Source organism: Saccopteryx leptura, chromosome 11 (genome assembly GCF_036850995.1).
Source record: "Saccopteryx leptura isolate mSacLep1 chromosome 11, mSacLep1_pri_phased_curated, whole genome shotgun sequence".
Taxonomy (NCBI): domain Eukaryota; kingdom Metazoa; phylum Chordata; class Mammalia; order Chiroptera; family Emballonuridae; genus Saccopteryx; species Saccopteryx leptura.
In genome coordinates, this window is record NC_089513.1 from 35,453,710 (window position 1) to 35,470,209 (window position 16,500).

The 16,500-nt window shown below is 41.9% G+C and overlaps 1 protein-coding gene across 2 annotated transcripts in view; it reads left to right on the forward strand.

Moving 5' to 3' along the window:
• Positions 1-16,500, forward strand: part of GAREM1 (GRB2 associated regulator of MAPK1 subtype 1) — a 200,502-nt gene that overhangs the window by 153,614 nt on the left and 30,388 nt on the right. For both annotated transcript variants that reach the window (XM_066352633.1, XM_066352634.1), the window contains exon 3: positions 6,861-6,991. In XM_066352633.1, coding sequence (XP_066208730.1) covers positions 6,861-6,991 — 131 coding nt within the window. The remainder of the gene's footprint in view (positions 1-6,860; positions 6,992-16,500) is intronic.

The following is a 16,500-nucleotide window of genomic DNA, read 5'->3' on the forward strand; positions in this document are numbered from 1 at the left end:
TACAGCTCTATATTGACACCACAATTGTACCAAATAGAGTATTCATTTGATCATGAGCCAAAATAAAGTTGCAACTGCTAAATAATATAAGATCACAAATATAATAGAAAAATAAATGCTTAAAGAACAAGCCCCCAAGTTGGGAGAGAAGAAAAATGGTGTTAAAGAGATAGATGTTGTTATAACAAGAAACCCAGGCTCTATTATTTGAACCAAAATATCAGCAATCATGACAAAATGGGTGAGAAAAAGTATAAGTTCTAATGCTCTTATGTCATGAGAAGAAACATACTATTTTGTCAGGAGATACATTTTTTCCTAAGAGAACTTTATCATCTGATCTTTATTTAAGGACAGTATCTGAATTCACAGTGTTAAGGCAATGCAGAGATGTTCTAGACAGACACTAATATAGAACCACGAGCCACGTGTGGATATTGAGCACTTATAATGTAGCTAATGTGAACTGAGTTATGCTACAGTGTACAACATATACAGGAGTTAGAAGACTTTCTGTGAAGAAAAGAATGTAATATATCTTATTAATGATTTTATATTGAATTTAGATATATTGGTTTAAATAAGACATTAAAATTATTTAACTTAACATCTTTTTACTATTTTAATGTGATGACCAGAAAATGTGTAATTGCATATATGGCTTTCATTGTATTTCTGTTGGGCATGACTATTCTATAGTGTAATGTCTCATTTGATATAGAAGTGTTAAGTTACAGTGACTCACCTCGGCTTATCAATGCATTTCTGAAGATAGAATGGAATTTAGTATAGCTGTGTAACTTTCAGGTAATCTCTTAGCTCAGAGATTGAACATCTGTAGACCACTTAATGAATGTTTGGCATACATACAGATCCTCGTCTTAGGAAAATGTTTCTAAAATATTGATCACAAATTTTAAATTAATTGTTCATATGCATGGAAAATTATTTGTAGGTTTTTCTAAACCATACCTGCTTTAATGATAGATCAGCTTGAAACGTGTTCAGGTACCGCATCCAATTTCTTTCCTTTTCTATTTTCTAATTTGTTAGAAAATAGAAATCACAATTACGGATAATTGGAAATGTTGGCAAATATCGTGTCTATGTCAAATAGTCCTAAATAATTCAGACCCAGCGGATCTAAACAATTGAACTCTCCCTGGTGACTACTTTTGTCGCCTTGGGTATCACATCCTATACCGGAAGACTATTTCACCCTGGCTCCATTTTAACTGCTTATCTACTTATTCTTTGGTTAGATTGGTTCCTGAAAAGTACCATATTTTTTGCTCCATAAGATGTACTTTTTTTTCCCCCAAAAGTGGAGGGGAAAATGCCTGTACATCTTATGGAGTGAAAAATACGGTATTTTATTAAATATTTTAACAACCATTTGGTTCAGAATATTTTTTTTATATTCCTCCTTAAAACACTAGGTATCTTATGGTCAGATGCATCTATGGAGTGAAAAATACGGTATATGTTTTTTGAGGTTTTGTACAGTATTCATATAATGATTTTTATGTAGGCCAATAATACCCCATTGCTTTCGTACTCTGATGAGTGATATTCACCTAATGTTCATAAACAAATAAACCTTGAAAACCTGCAGTTACTATTGGCATTGCTTTATTGTTTGCCAGTACCAGGATTAAAGTAGCTTCTGTCTTTTGTTCAGTAAACATTTATTAATCACCTATTGCATGTGAGGTGTTGTGTTGTGTTTCATTGAATTTGGTGCTAAGGGGATTTTTTAAGTATAAATATCCAGTAGACTCTTAGATACATGTCTCCAAAAGTTAAGAGAAGTTTCAACTATATCAGATATGTTTATTATATATTTATACAATTGTTTTCACAAGAACCATTGAAATGTTTAACTTCACTAATACTTGAAGAGATGCAGATTAATACGGGAAAGAGATGCTATTTGATACTCATGGAATTGTCTAATTTTCAGTGCTGGTAGATTGTGGTAGTATGTGTAGGCTGTTGGTAAAAAAATATATATTGGTTTAAGTGTTTTGCAAAGCAATATAGCCATGCATGTTAAACACAAAGAGTCGCGTGGTACCATTTGATTTAATAATCCCACCCCAGAAAATTATGTAAAAAATGTAAACCAGAAAGATAAGGAAAAATCTCCCCATCTTGAGAAGCAAAGGAGCTGCGAGTTGCTAGATGGTTTCTTTTCTAACTTCCAGTGCGTCATCTTAGTTAATCCTCAGAGCATCCCTTTGAAGTGTCCCCACTTTATGGGCAAGGAAGCAAGGCTCAGATGGATTAGAGACTTGTCGTGTCATAAAAATTGTAAGTGGCAAAGTTTGCACTCAAATTAGGCACATGCCTAGCTCAGACTAATTATGTTAAAATAGGATAATAGTTAAAATGTAAAAAAAATATGGGAAGGAACAGAGTAGAAAACCGTAGCTTCCTCATAATTATTAAGAATTTGTACATGGACAAAGTAAGAGACAAATGAAAGTTTAATTTGTTACAATGGCAGATTTCATTTAAATAAGTATATTGAAATTGCCATAATCTTTTTGACTTTTAAAACACTCTCTTTTTTTATGAAAAGGATATAATTAACATATTTTGAGTGTATTTTCAAATGTATTGTTTTGCCTGTGTATACTTCTGAAAGGTACATGTGCTGTTATAGTACGTCTAGGTGCCTCTCTGTTTTGTCCTCCTGAAAACTCTCCCATAGAAGTTTATCACCAGCAAAATCCCTATATCCTTAAACTCTTCTCTGAAATTACTTTCATCTTGTTAAATCCAAACCTGAATATCCTCTGAAAACCTGCTTCCCTGAAGCCCTCCTGGAGACAGCTCTATTTTTTTTTTTTTTTTTTTTTTTGCCCCCAAGTTGAAGGGGTATAATTGGTCTCTATGCTCTTCATTACAAACCTGACCATTCATTTCACTTCAGTCCTCCCTAAAACCTCACCTTTAAGTCTCTTGTCATCAGACTCCATCACTCACTACCCATCAGTGTTTCCGTCATCTGCCAAGCGTGATTCCTCATTCATTTCTCCCTCATTTTCACTCCTGACTCACTGCCGTTCTCTCTAGCAATACTTCTCTTCTGATGCTTACGTATATGATGCTTGTAATACTCCTGGCTTCTCACCACCTAAGCCTTACCTCCCATGCTTGCGCCCTAGACCAACCACATCATCACCAAAAACTGCACGCTCCCAGGATATCTCAATTGCATGCATGCCGTTCTCTGACCACTTTCTTCGGCCTGGTCCTGAGCTCACTCCCTCCAGGGTACAGAAGTCAGCTCCATCAGAACCTACCACCCATTAATCCCACTCCCCTTTTCATTCTCTCCCTCCCTTCTAAGGTGTTAGTTGAGGTCAGGTTCCATGGGCTGTTGTCATATTCACTCAATTCCATACATCCTGCCCCCTCTGCTCTCCCACATCTCACACCTCACTTGGCCATCTCACCATCCTGGCTGATTCCAAGTCTCTGCCAGCTCCATGCCAACCCCTGTAGATCAGATATTAGCTGGAGAAGAACACGCCAAACTGTACAGTTTGATTTCACTTTTAATTCATGACTGCGCACCTCAGGTGGGAGTTTATGGCTGCCCAGCAGTCGGATTATGATATTCACTCTCACTGGACCTTTTCCGGTCTTTTCCTCTTTCCTTAACACTCAAACACCTTCTCTCTCAAGCTTATTCTCAACTGAAGCCTTCTGTCTGACTTTTGCTGGAAATACTGAAGCAGTAAAAGATGGCTTCCACCAGCGGCCACCGGAACTTGTCTCAGATGAACTGCTGTGGAAGGCCAGCCCCTCCACTCCAGTGTCCCCCGCCTACGCCAGGACATGCTCCAGTAATGCTCCTCATCATCTGCTGGTCACTCCCATCAGCACCCATCATACTAAGGAAAACAACAACCCTCCCTGGATCCCACTGCACCTCCCTTTGGCCACCCTCCATCTCTCTTCTCCCTCCACCATGGAACTCCCCAAACATCTCTGGCGTCCACCCTTGTTATTTCCAGTTCTCCTCTGTCACTCTCTCTTAAATCTAATTCAGCCAGGCTTGTGGCCCAACTATTCCAGATAAATACACAAGCAGCTAAATTCTCGTTCTCAGTCCTCTTATCCCAGTCCTGTCAGCAGCACTTGATATCGCTCTCACTCCTCACGCAGGTCACCTGACTTCTAGAATGCACACCTTCTGGAGTTTCCTTTAACTCTCCCCTGGCCAGTCCTTCCCCGCCTCCTGGGACTCAAATCTGAGATCTCATCTCTGTCTACACTTAAGCTCAGGGTCATCATCATAAAAAGGTCATGGCTTGAAATAGCAGCCATGTGCTGATGACTCCCAGATTTATTATTTCCAGACCTTTCTCCTGACCTCCACACTTGCATGTCCGTTTGAGAGTTTGGGGGATGTCTCTGTTTGTCTAATAGACATCTCAGACTCACCCTGTCCAACCTAGCCCCTGGTCTCACCCCAGCCTCTCCAGTCCGACCCATCTCAGTAAGTGGCAGCTCCGTCCCTTCAGCTGCTCAGGGCACATTCCCAGCACTTTCTCACTGCTCCCAGGTCCCTGCCGTCTGCTGCCTGGACGACCGCAGGAACTTCGTCACCCTGCTTCCACACCTTGCACCTTTGTAGTCTCTTCTCAACACAGCAACGAGAGTGTTCTGTAACGTTGGTTAGATTACCTCCTCTCCCCCAGTGGCTCCCATTGCACTCAGATGAAGAGCTACAGTTCTGACCACAATCTGACCACCTGTTATTTCTCTGACACTCTCTTCTCTTTCTTTCTTTCCTTTTTTATTTATTTATTTTTATTTTTATTTATTTTATTCAGTGAGAGGAGGTTGAGGCAGAGAGACTCCTGCATGCGCCCCTACTGAAATATACCCAACAAACCCACTGCGGGGGGAGGGGCAATGCTCTGCCCATCTGGAGCCTTACACCATTGCTTAGCAACTGAGCTCTTCTCAGCACTTGAGGCTGAGGCTATGGAGCCATCATCAGCACCCAGGGCCAACTCACTTTAATCGAGCCATGGCTGAAGGAGGGGGAGGGGGGGAACAAGAAGGGGAAGGGTAGAGAAGTAGGTGGGTGGCTCTCCTTTGTGCCCTGACCAGGAATGAAACCCAGGACATCCACACGCCAGGCTGATGGTCTACACTGAGCCAACCAGCCAGGGTCTCCTTTTTATTTTTTAAATAAGAGGAGGGGAGATAGAGACACAGACTCCCACATGTGCCCTGACCGGGATCCTCTGGCAACTCCCATCTGGGACCAATGTTCAAATCAACCAAGTTATCCTTAGTGCCTAAGGTTGACACTCGGACCAACCAAGCCATCCTCAGTGCTTGCACTGATACTCAAACCAACCAAGCCACTGGCTACGGCGGGGGGGGGGGGGGAGAATGAGAGAAAAGGGGGAGAGTCTTCTTTCTTACCTTTTATCCCACTGTAGCCACACTGGCAGCATGCCAAGCAGTCACAACCATTTACTGGAGGGTCTTTGCGGTGGCTGTGGCCAATGTTTATAATTCTGGGAACTCAGCTCCCATCTACATCACAGGTCACTTCAGCCACACCTCTTCTGGCCACCCTGCACTCTCCATCCCCCTCACTTTGCCCTATTTTTAATAGCACCTCCCGCCTTCTTACAGACTCTACACTCGACTCATTCATTCTGCTTCTCATCTGTCTCCCACTGCAGTGTAAGCTTCAGGAGGACAGAAATTTTACCCAGTCTACGTTTTCATTATTTCCAGCATCTAAAATAATGCCTCCACCTAATAAATGCTAAAAATAAATGTGTTGAGAGTATGAATGAAAGTTTCCCTATTTCTGCGTGGTGCTCCATACACATTTGCTGAGAGATCAGCCTCAGAATAGCTTTTAATTCCTCTTCAAGTTTCTCAAGTGTTATGTTGTAAACAACATTCAGAAAATGACTGCTGAGAAACATTGTGTCATTGACTTGATTGTATATGGTCTTTTATTCTAAACTGACAACAACTCCTCTAGAATGTAGCAGTGGTATTATAAATATTGGAAATGTATAAACAACATAATAGCTCCTTGATATTTTTAGGAATATGCTCAAAATTCTTCAAAAACCCCCCCAACTATGGATACCACAATAGTGTTGTTACTCTCGTGGATTTCATACATAGCGATAAAGCAGAAAGAAGGAATCCACTGGTTGCTGCAGATGTCCAGTGGCTCATTCATTAGAAGAAGGCTGACTCTCCCTACCCCCCTACCCAGCTTCTCTGTGCTCAGGCTTCATGGCAGCATCCCAAATTATATCGACTCAGGAGCCCTCAGCGTCACCTTCGTGGGGTCAAAACCAAGAATACTTGTGAAAGCTGATGGTCACTAGATTATTTTATTCTATTTGCAAATTTTTAGAATACTAATTTAAAAAATTAGTCCCGCAAGCCACATGGCCTTGGTTTTAGACTATGACGTGTATGTATGCGTGTTATTACCACTCAAATGAAAACATGACTTCCTGTTAAAAACAAAATGAGCAACCATTTATACCAGACTGAGTTTTCACTTTGAGATCGAATTATAAGTGAGCATCCATTCAGTTGTGATTTGGGTCCTCTGGTAATAAACTCTAAATTTAAGCAGGGGAAAAAAAAAAGAAAAAACACATGTCTGTTTTTATTTTTAAGCCAATGTTTAAGAAAACCTTCTGCCATGGTAACTTTTTTTTTTTTTTTAATGATAATGATCAGAAGCTTTTGACAAGAAGAGTAGGAGTGAGGAAGGGGGATGCTGTCACCAAGGTGACAGCTGTCCGGCATAAACATCTGACATCTCTTCCGTTTATCGTGTATTTTAGGCCAATTCAAGCTGCTGGAACAGGACCGAGATATAAAGGAGCCAGTGCAATATTTCAACAGTGTGGAGGAGGTGGCTAAAGCATTTCCTGAGCGCGTGTACGTCATGGAGGAAATAACATTCAACGTGAAGGTAGCTTAAGAAGACTCAAATATTTATCCTCACTAAAATAATGCAACATTGAAGGCAGTATGTCCACAGAAAGTGCCCGTCTGGGCCTCATAGGAGAGTTTCACCTTCCTAATGTGTAGGTATTAATGAACAAAACGGGTCTTTTAAGACTTGCATGTGCTGTAGCTAATGCCCACACAGGCAAGTATGTTTACTAAGCATTATTTTTTGCTAGGATAACTGTTAAGACAGATCAAAAGTGTTCGTTTGTTTAATTTGGACTTTATTCGCTAATATGTAGCAGTTATTTAGCCAGATCTTCTGAGAGGCTGGATGCTTCACTTGTAGGAGAAAGCAAAATGCATATGAAAACTCTAATACTGGGCACCTACTTAAAGAAAGAGAGGGAGACTTCGAGAGCATAGCCTGAGATCTCCATGTAATCATTCCATTTTTTTTGTAGACTATCTGTATCAGTCTACAGAGGGAAAGTTAATGTATAGAATGTTGCCAGTGAGTATTTACTGACCTTTGTTCACCAGAGAAAGGCTAAATAGTGTTCCCCGTGCTGTGTTCTTCTGCACTCAGAAAGGGAGCACCCAGTGTTCCCCGTGCTGTGTTCTTCTGCACTCAGAAAGGGAGCACCCAGAGAAGCAATGCCACCGCCCAGGCCCAGCCTATTTGCCTGCAAACCCCTGCATCTATCTCCTCAGCAGCAGCCACAGTTACACTGGGACGTTTGGAAAGTGTTCCCGTAGAAAGGCCTTTCTGTTTCACCTCCCTTCAGCAGGAAGTCCAACTGAGTCACGTTCTCTGAACATTTCAAGATGTGGAGGGCGAGATGCGTTTGTCTTAGAAATTCACTCTGTGTGAAGAACAGACTGCGTGGTAGCTCAGCCCAAGAGGGCAGCATTGTCTTTGTGGGTGAACCACTCACCCACACACCCCATGAAATGAGGGAGCGCTCAAGACAGCCTCCTTATGGCAGAAGTGGTTCTGTCCATTTAATTGGCTAAGTCCTTCTCTTCCAGTTATGAGATATAGCTGCTATAGACAACTTTCTTTAATTTTATTATTAAAATGGGTGAAATTTTGTACTTCGTAAACTTTTTTACTAAAAAAATAAGCTAATATTAAAGTCTTTATAATTGTTAGTCCTTAAGTGGCCCAGTCGACTTGTATTCAAGACAACTCATATTCATTAATTTACATTGATGATTTGTAAGAACACATTCATTTTTAAATTTACAAAATTAATCAAATTTTAATCCATTTAGTGTCTTGCTATGATTTAAATCTCTCCTTAAAATTTATATTTAGAATTACCTAAATGGGAGGAAAATATTTAGAAAAGAAAGCTAATAATTTTAAGCCTTTTTCTGAAAACATTTCATTTCTTGATGGATGAAGAAAAATCAAGCATAAAAAATGTTTTGTAATTTTTAATATTTCATCAAGTATTAAATTTAACATTCAGTCTTTTTTTTTTTTTTTTTTTTTGTATTTTTCTGAAGTTGGAAACGGGGAGGCAGTCAGACAGACTCCCACATGCACCCGACCGGGATCCACCCGGCATGCCCACCAGGAGGCGATGCTCTGCCCATCTGGGGCGTTGCTCTGTTGCGACCAGAGCCATTCTAGCGCCTGAGGCAGAGGCCATGGAGCCATCCTCAACTTTGCTCCAATGGAGCCTTGGCTGTGGGAGGGGAAGAGAGAGACAGAGAGGAAGGAGAGGGGGAGGGGTGGAGAAGCAGATGGGCGCTTCTCCTGTGTGCCCTGGCCGGGAATCAAACCCGGGACTCCTGCACGCCAGGCCGACGCTCTACCACTGAGCCAACTGGCCAGGGCCTAACATTCAGTCTTTTGTGGCATATATTTAATGTTAAAGATTTTTTTTAAGATGCTTTTAGCAGCTATGTTTTGTCAATTTGTATGAAGTCAGCAGTGATTGAAAGTAATATTGAAATGAATATATTTTGGTAGATTTAACAGAATACCATATTGTATTGGTTAAAATGTATAGAATAAAGATGTCTCTTAAGAATTCAGCATACTAATGTGAATGTATTTAGCACTAATGACCTATGAACTTAAATATTATTAACATGGTAACTTTTATGTTATGTACATTGTACCCAAATTTTTTTGTAAAAAGAAAAAAATGGTTCAGAGCCTCAAATAAGTGTATGGATTACAAGCTTATATCATCCACAGAGCTGCCTGGATTTGGGTTAGTTCCTGGCTATGCATACATAAATATTAATACCCGCAGTCTCTTACTTATAAAGTTTAAAGATGCCATCACATTCAGCTGCAATAATCAATACATTATTCAATTCTACCAAAAGAAGAATTGATAAAGGAACCTCAGAAAATTTTTGTAAAGAAATATGTAAGTCTGTGTGCTTAATGAATAAACACCCACGTAAATAATCTCCAGAGCCTAAACAGTGTGGGGTACACAGTTGGTTCTCATAATACAGTGTGTCCGTAAAGTCATGGTGCACTTTTGACCAGTCACAGGAAAGCAACAAAAGACATTAGAAATGTGAAATCTGCACCAAATAAAAGGAAAACCCTCCCAGTTTCATACCTATTCAGTGCAGTTTGATGTGGGCTCATGCACAGATTTTTTAGGGCTCCTTAGGTAGCTATCCCGTATAGCCTCTACAGACTCGTCACTGACTGATGGCCTACCAGAACGGGGTTTCTCCATCAAACTGCCGGTTTCCTTCAACTGCTTATCCCACCGAGTAATGTTATTCCTATGTGGTGGCGCTTCATTATAAATGCACCGATATTCACATTGCACTTTGGTCATGGATTCGAATTTAGCAAGCCACAGAACACACTGAACTTTCCTCTGTACTTGTCCACATCTCGACTGGCATGGCCGTGGGCTGCTCCGCTGTATTCACGGTGTTACATCATCATCTGTGCATGCGCACATGCTGCCACATCATCCTACAGAAACTGGGAGGGTTTTCCTTTTATTTGGTGCAGATTTCACATTTCTATCATCTTTTGTTGCTTTCCTGTGACCGGTCAAAGGTGCACCATGACTTTATTTTGAGAACCAACTGTATACCCCACAGTTTAGGCTCTGGAGATAAGTAGTGATTATTCAAGTTCCTGCCTGCCAGAAGGTTACAATCTTTTGGAGTGGCACACAATAAATAAACAAGTCAAATACGACCTCTAAATAATGACAGAGAAGACAGTTGAATATACAAGTCTGAGCTCGCGGCAGGGTCTGAGCTTGGATCATGTGTTTGTAGCTCATCCCTAGGGTTAGCTGAGTTCGCCTACATTAGTGGTACTCAACCATGGGTGATTTTTACCCCCAGGGGATATTTGACGATGTCTGGATACAATTTGGATTGGCACAGCTTCGGGGAGGGTGGCGTGCAGGTGCTGCTGGAACCTGGTAGGAAAAGAGCAGGGATGCTGCGAAACAGCCTACAATACACAGGACAGCTTCACAGCAAAGGACGATCTGGCGCAAAGTGCCAGTGGAGCCGAGGCTGAGAGCTCTGCCCTGGAGACTGGATAGCAGAGAGGAGAGTGACACTGAGCTCGGCACAGGCCACCGCCGGGGTCTAGAGGGCGGATTGAAATGCGTAGCAGTGAGACGATAGAAAGATGGTGAAGCAAGTACAGTAGACGTCCCAGAAGCCAAATGACAGAAGTATTTTGCCCTGGCCGGTTGGCTCAGCGGTAGAGCGTCGGCCTAGCGTGCGGAGGACCCGGGTTCGATTCCCGGCCAGGGCACACAGGAGAAGCGCCCATTTGCTTCTCCACCCCTCCGCCGCGCTTTCCTCTCTGTCTCTCTCTTCCCCTCCCGCAGCCAAGGCTCCATTGGAGCAAAAATGGCCCGGGCGCTGGGGATGGCTCTGTGGCCTCTGCCTCAGGCGCTAGAGTGGCTCTGGTCGCAACATGGCGACGCCCAGGATGGGCAGAGCATCGCCCCCTGGTGGGCAGAGCATCGCCCCCTGGTGGGCGTGCCGGGTGGATCCCGGTCGGGCGCATGCGGGAGTCTGTCAGACTGTCTCTCCCTGTTTCCAGCTTCAGAAAAAAAATGAAAATGAAAAAAAAAAAAAAAAAAAAGTATTTCTGGTAGGAATGATCACTTAGGAGTGACTGCAAGGTCAGCCACCACCGCTGCCCTGCCTGGGGCCCCTGGCGTGAGCTACAGAGCAGTGTGCAGATAGCTGTTACTGGTGCTGGGCTTGGAGGTGCCCGGCCGTGAACCACGCTTGGTTGCCGTTAGTGCCAAGCCTGGGGCCACTTAACGTGAGGTACATGGTACTCAGAGGCCAGATGCTGCTTGTTTGAAGATTTTAGGAAAGTCTGAAGCATGAGGCAAGAGAAGCCATTTGTTTGGAAAAAGCCTCTGGAAGCAGCTTGGGCAGCCCCACAAGTTGGTGGAGAGGGGTCTCAGGAAATCACCTGGACAGGGTGAGCAGTGTAAGCCAGGTTGATGGAGACTCAGATATGCCTGTCAGCTCTGTGGTGAGGGCCTCAGAAAAGGAACAATGGCCTCTGCCAGTACTTTTATCTGTCAGAAATGTGCCTCCCAAGCTTTTACTGTGGTGCCAGACAATCCAGTCCTCCCCATGTGTCCGTGGTGCCTTGAAAGCTGCTGCCCCCGCACTGGAACTCAGAGGGAATCTGTGTCTGGGCCCTTTAAGGGGAGCTTCCTAGGACTTCTGCAGCTCTCCAGTCTTGTCCCCACCCCTCCTGTCATTCTTGATGTGGCTTCTTCTTTAATTCCCAAGTTGTAGGACTTGCGTTCAGCCAGATTTCAAGCGGTTCTGAATGAAGCTGGTTCTGTAGTTTAGTTGTAATTTTGATGTGGTTGTGGGAGGAGGCGAATACCACATTTACCTATGCTGCCATCTTGCCCGGAAGACCAGAAGACACCCTATTTCTGAGTTGGCCTTCCCCACCAAAGACTCGTTCCTCTACCTTTTAATAAGAAAAATAGCAGCACCAACATTTTTCTGACATACATCTTTCTTTAAACAAGCTGCTGTTATCTAAAAAGCACACCAGACTGTGTCATGTAACCCAGGCTTTGGATCAGAGCTGAGTTGAAAATCCCAGCTTCAGACATTGACTGTGCCACGTGCAGATCACATGACCCCGTGAGCCCGGGTGTCTTCACCTGCAAAATGGGAGTGACACTACCTACGTGATAGATTTGTCGTGGGAATTAAATGAAGTAAGGCACCAAAGGGCTTTCCAAATGTCTTAACTATAGGGATTAACACACTACAGTCTTGGGGGAAGCCACCTGTTTTGCCAATAAAGTTTTATTGGAACACAGCCACCCACGTACATTTAGTGTTGTCTGTGGCTACTTCCATGACACAGCAGCAGAGTTGATGAGTTACAACAGAGACAGTTACTACTATCTGGCCCTGTAAGGAAAAGTTTGCCAAGCCCTGATTTAAAACATAAAATCATACTAAAATAAGTTTCACATTCTCAAAAAAAAAAAATGCCCACCACAAATTATTTCATTCACTCTTTAGTTAGTACTTGATAGCAAGTCTCTTAATATTTAGAACATGGTATCTTGTTTGTTGCTGTTATTGTTGTTTCAGAATACCCCTTCACCTCAAATATTTATTTGGAAACTGATTATACTGGTACTGAGTGAATTGTTGCCAATGTCTTCTGACCTTTCAAACTCAGCCCAGTGATGATGAGAAATTTTTCCACACAATATTTTTCTGCCATCAAAATAATAACTAACAAATTAAGTCTTAATTTAAGCTCTGTCTTTACCGTGTCATTTGTGGAGAGAGAGGAGGGAAGGGCAGCCTTCAGATTTGGCTTGAGGAGGCTCGCAACTCTTTTTAAGTGGGTAAAAGGCATCCTGACTTGACTGCTGACGCCCAAAAGCTTTCTACATTAAAATTACAGCTCTCAAATCAGAGGGAACCCAAATACCCTAATCTGGATGCTATAATGTTGCTATTTTTGTTCCAGCTAATAAGGTCCAAGCTTTCAGCTGTTCTCACATAGATATTTCCCAAGAGGCAAAATAACAAGTTTGCATTCTCTCAATGGGGAAAAGTGCCCCACTCAGGACATGTGAGCTTTCAGTCAGATGTGAAGCCTAGCGCTTCAGCATGCAGGGAGCTCTTAAAAACCATTACCATGCGGTCTGGGAAGGGAGCTGAACTGACAGTCCTGTCACCTGCATATCAGCTCCTGATGACTGGCTTTGACACCTGTTCTTGGCAGGGATGTCAGTGTCTAGCAGCAGAGCTGCCATTTGTGGGAGGAAGGATGTCAAGGTTGTCTTTTTTTACTAATAGGAAAATAATCATATAACATTCGGACACCTTAAGGGATCGCTAAGCGTCTCAGTACTGAGAGACATGACCAAGAATAAAATGATAAAATATTATAGATAATCTAACAGGGTAGATAGAAGTTTACAGATGTGGAGTTTTTATCATCAATAAATTTTGAAAGGCCCTTACACGTCACCTAGCCCTGTTCCCTCTTGTAACAAATATGAACACTAAGCAACAGATGTTAGCTGACTTCGTTGATTCACAAGCAGCCACAGAACTACTCAGCAGCAAAGCTAGGTCTCCTAATTCAACCTGGTCATCTTTCTGCTAAGGCTTACAACTGTGATTAGAATGGTTTTTCACACTGACACAATAATTTGCATATTTAATTCATTTTTTTTAATAATTATTACCTAACCAAATCCTTTTGTTTTTGAGTTTCTAAAACACTTGTGATCTGATGCACAGGATTTAGCAGCTTTTATGAATGTTATACGTGTAGATTTTTGCATCCGATTTCGTACCGGAGTACCATGTCAGTGTTTTAAAAATGAATTCCTATGAGTTAACCTGATGTTTCTTCTGTCAACATCTGTGTAATTCATGATTAACTTAGCACATGTCAAAATGAACCCCTTCAAAAATACTGCTATAAAATATTAACCCAGAATATTAACCAGTATTAATAGAGAAACAAGACTAGAGTTGAGTTCTTGTGTTGTTGCTTGAAAAAAATGTTAACGATATATCAAAGTGGCTAAAATACATTACTGAATAAATAAGCAAAAGTTTTAAACTTTAATATAATTCATGCAACTTGATGCTGAATTTTTAAATTTTTCTTTCCTAAGGCTTTCAGGTTACTGAGAATCAGCTTTCTCTCCTCCAAGTCATGGATTTGAGGCAATCCGTGTGCCTTTTATCTTAACATAGTAGTTATCCTAGTTAAAGTTGCTCCTGAAAAAGCCCTGAAGTACTAAAGATCTTCCCTCTTCTGCCAACGAGTTAAACTGCTTCTTATTTCCCTACATAATGAAGTTAACAAATTAAACCTATTTTACTTTCTTTACTCATTTTAACAGAACAAACTACAGAGGAGGCCTTGAAAATACATTAACGGGGAGGTTTTCGACTGCTTGTGATTCTACTCAGGTCATAATTATTTTACTTCCTGCCATCTTTCTGATCGCATTTGTCCTCTAAAACGCAAAAACAGCTTACTAGTAGCCTTTTTTTAATTTTTATTTTTTATTTTATTTTATTTTATTTTTTTGCACATTCTTGGTGGTCCCAAAATTGTCCTGTAAAGTAATTCAAAATAATGGTGCTGAAACATTATTGTTCTTTGGGAATTGTTTTGTTTTGTTTTTTTTTAGTTTGTTGTTCTGTGTTAAGAGTATAGTTTAATCATAACCATCATCCCTCATTTAAGATATATTCCTAGTTTCTATCTTGACAGTTCAGAAGAGAAATCTCCTCATGGTGTGAGATTATAATAATGTCAGGGAGACACTTTTTTCTCGAGAGTTTTCAAAAGGATAGGGATCATTTGCTCTGGCATTTTCTACCGCCTCTCTGGAGCCTCTAGAGCATGAGTAATTCTAAATAGCCAGCTTATGGGGTAGCTGTAAATTTTAACAAAAACCCTGCCTGAAATGACTCTCATTTCCATTCAATTTCTTAAAATGTACGTGTATTACAATTTTCTGCCGTCTTAAAGGAAGTGTCTGAACAAAATTGAAAACTTACCCTCATCTCCTGAGACTTGTATAACTTTTGCCTTTATATGGAGAGGCCCTACAAACCCTGTTTTGTGGTTACTTACGGTCTCATTTAAATTTTTTGTTTGTTGCCTCTTATGTTTGTTCTAGAATTCTTGCCTTAACAGTCTGTGTTTCTAGTTTAATTTTTTAGTTCTCTCCCACTGTGGGCTGGGAACTAGTAAGCAGGTTGGATGGAACTGTGACTGGATAGGAGCAAGTGCACTGAGTTCGGGTCCAAAAGGTTTTACTGGAAGCCCTGACATCAGCAGCTGCGCGGAGGTCTTTAAGCTCACTGCCTTGTTCTTGGCTATTCAGCCATGTGCCATTTAACAAGGATATATATCATTCTGAGAAATGCGTCATTAGGTGATTTCATCGTTGTGTAATCATAGAATGTACTTACACAAACCTGGATGGTGCAGCCTATTACACGCCTAGGCTGTGTGTAGTCTGTTGCTCCTAAATTATAAGTCTCCACCACATGTTACTATACAAAACAACACAAGAGTAAATCAAGCACAAGAGAAAATGATGCAATCAAGAGAAATGGTAAACCCTGGCTGGTTGGCTCAGTGGTAGAGCATCGGCACGGCACATGGACATTCCAGGTTCAATTCCCAGTCAGGGCACACAGGAGAAGCACCCATCGCTTCTTGTCTCTCTCTCTCTCTCTCTCTCTCTCCCCCCTTTCCCTCCTTCAGCCATGGCTCAATTGGAGCAAGTTGGCCTGGGGCATTGAGGATAGCTCCATGGCCTCTTTCTCAGGTGCTAAACAGAGCTCAGTTGCTGAGCAATAGAGCAACGCCCCTAATGATCAGAGCATTGCCCCCTAATGGGCTTGCCAAGTGTATCCTGGGTGGGACACATGTGAAAGTCTGTCTCTCTGCCTCATCTCCTCTCACTGAATTAAAAGAGAGAGAGAGAGAGAGAGAGAGAGAGAGAGAGAGAGAGAAGTGGCAAACAATAATAATAACTATACAGGGGGTCCTCAGGTTACAACACAGTTCTGTTCTTATGAAAGTGACATAACCCAAATTTTGGTGTAAGCCATAACATACCCTAGCCTAAGTTACTTACCTCTCCTAACACAGTTGTAAAATCATGATCTAGAACAGGGGTCTCAAACTCGCGGCCCGCGGGCCGCATGCGGCCCACTGAACAATTTTGTGCGGCCCGCAGACTAATCCACGAACTACAGTTTCTGGTCGTTTTGTGACACTGAAAAGTGTTGCGTAACAGTTGCCTTTTGTAGACCTAGTGCGGCCCGCCAAACGGCTGTGATCTTGCTCTGCGGCCCACATGCTGAGTTGAGTTTGAGACCCCTGATCTAGATAGAACATAAAAACACAACTAAGCCAAAAAATGGCATAGGTCAGCCTACTGGGGGACACCAATTCCCTCACTCATATGCCGCATTACTGCATATTCTTCTACCGCACGCAGTCAAACCACTATA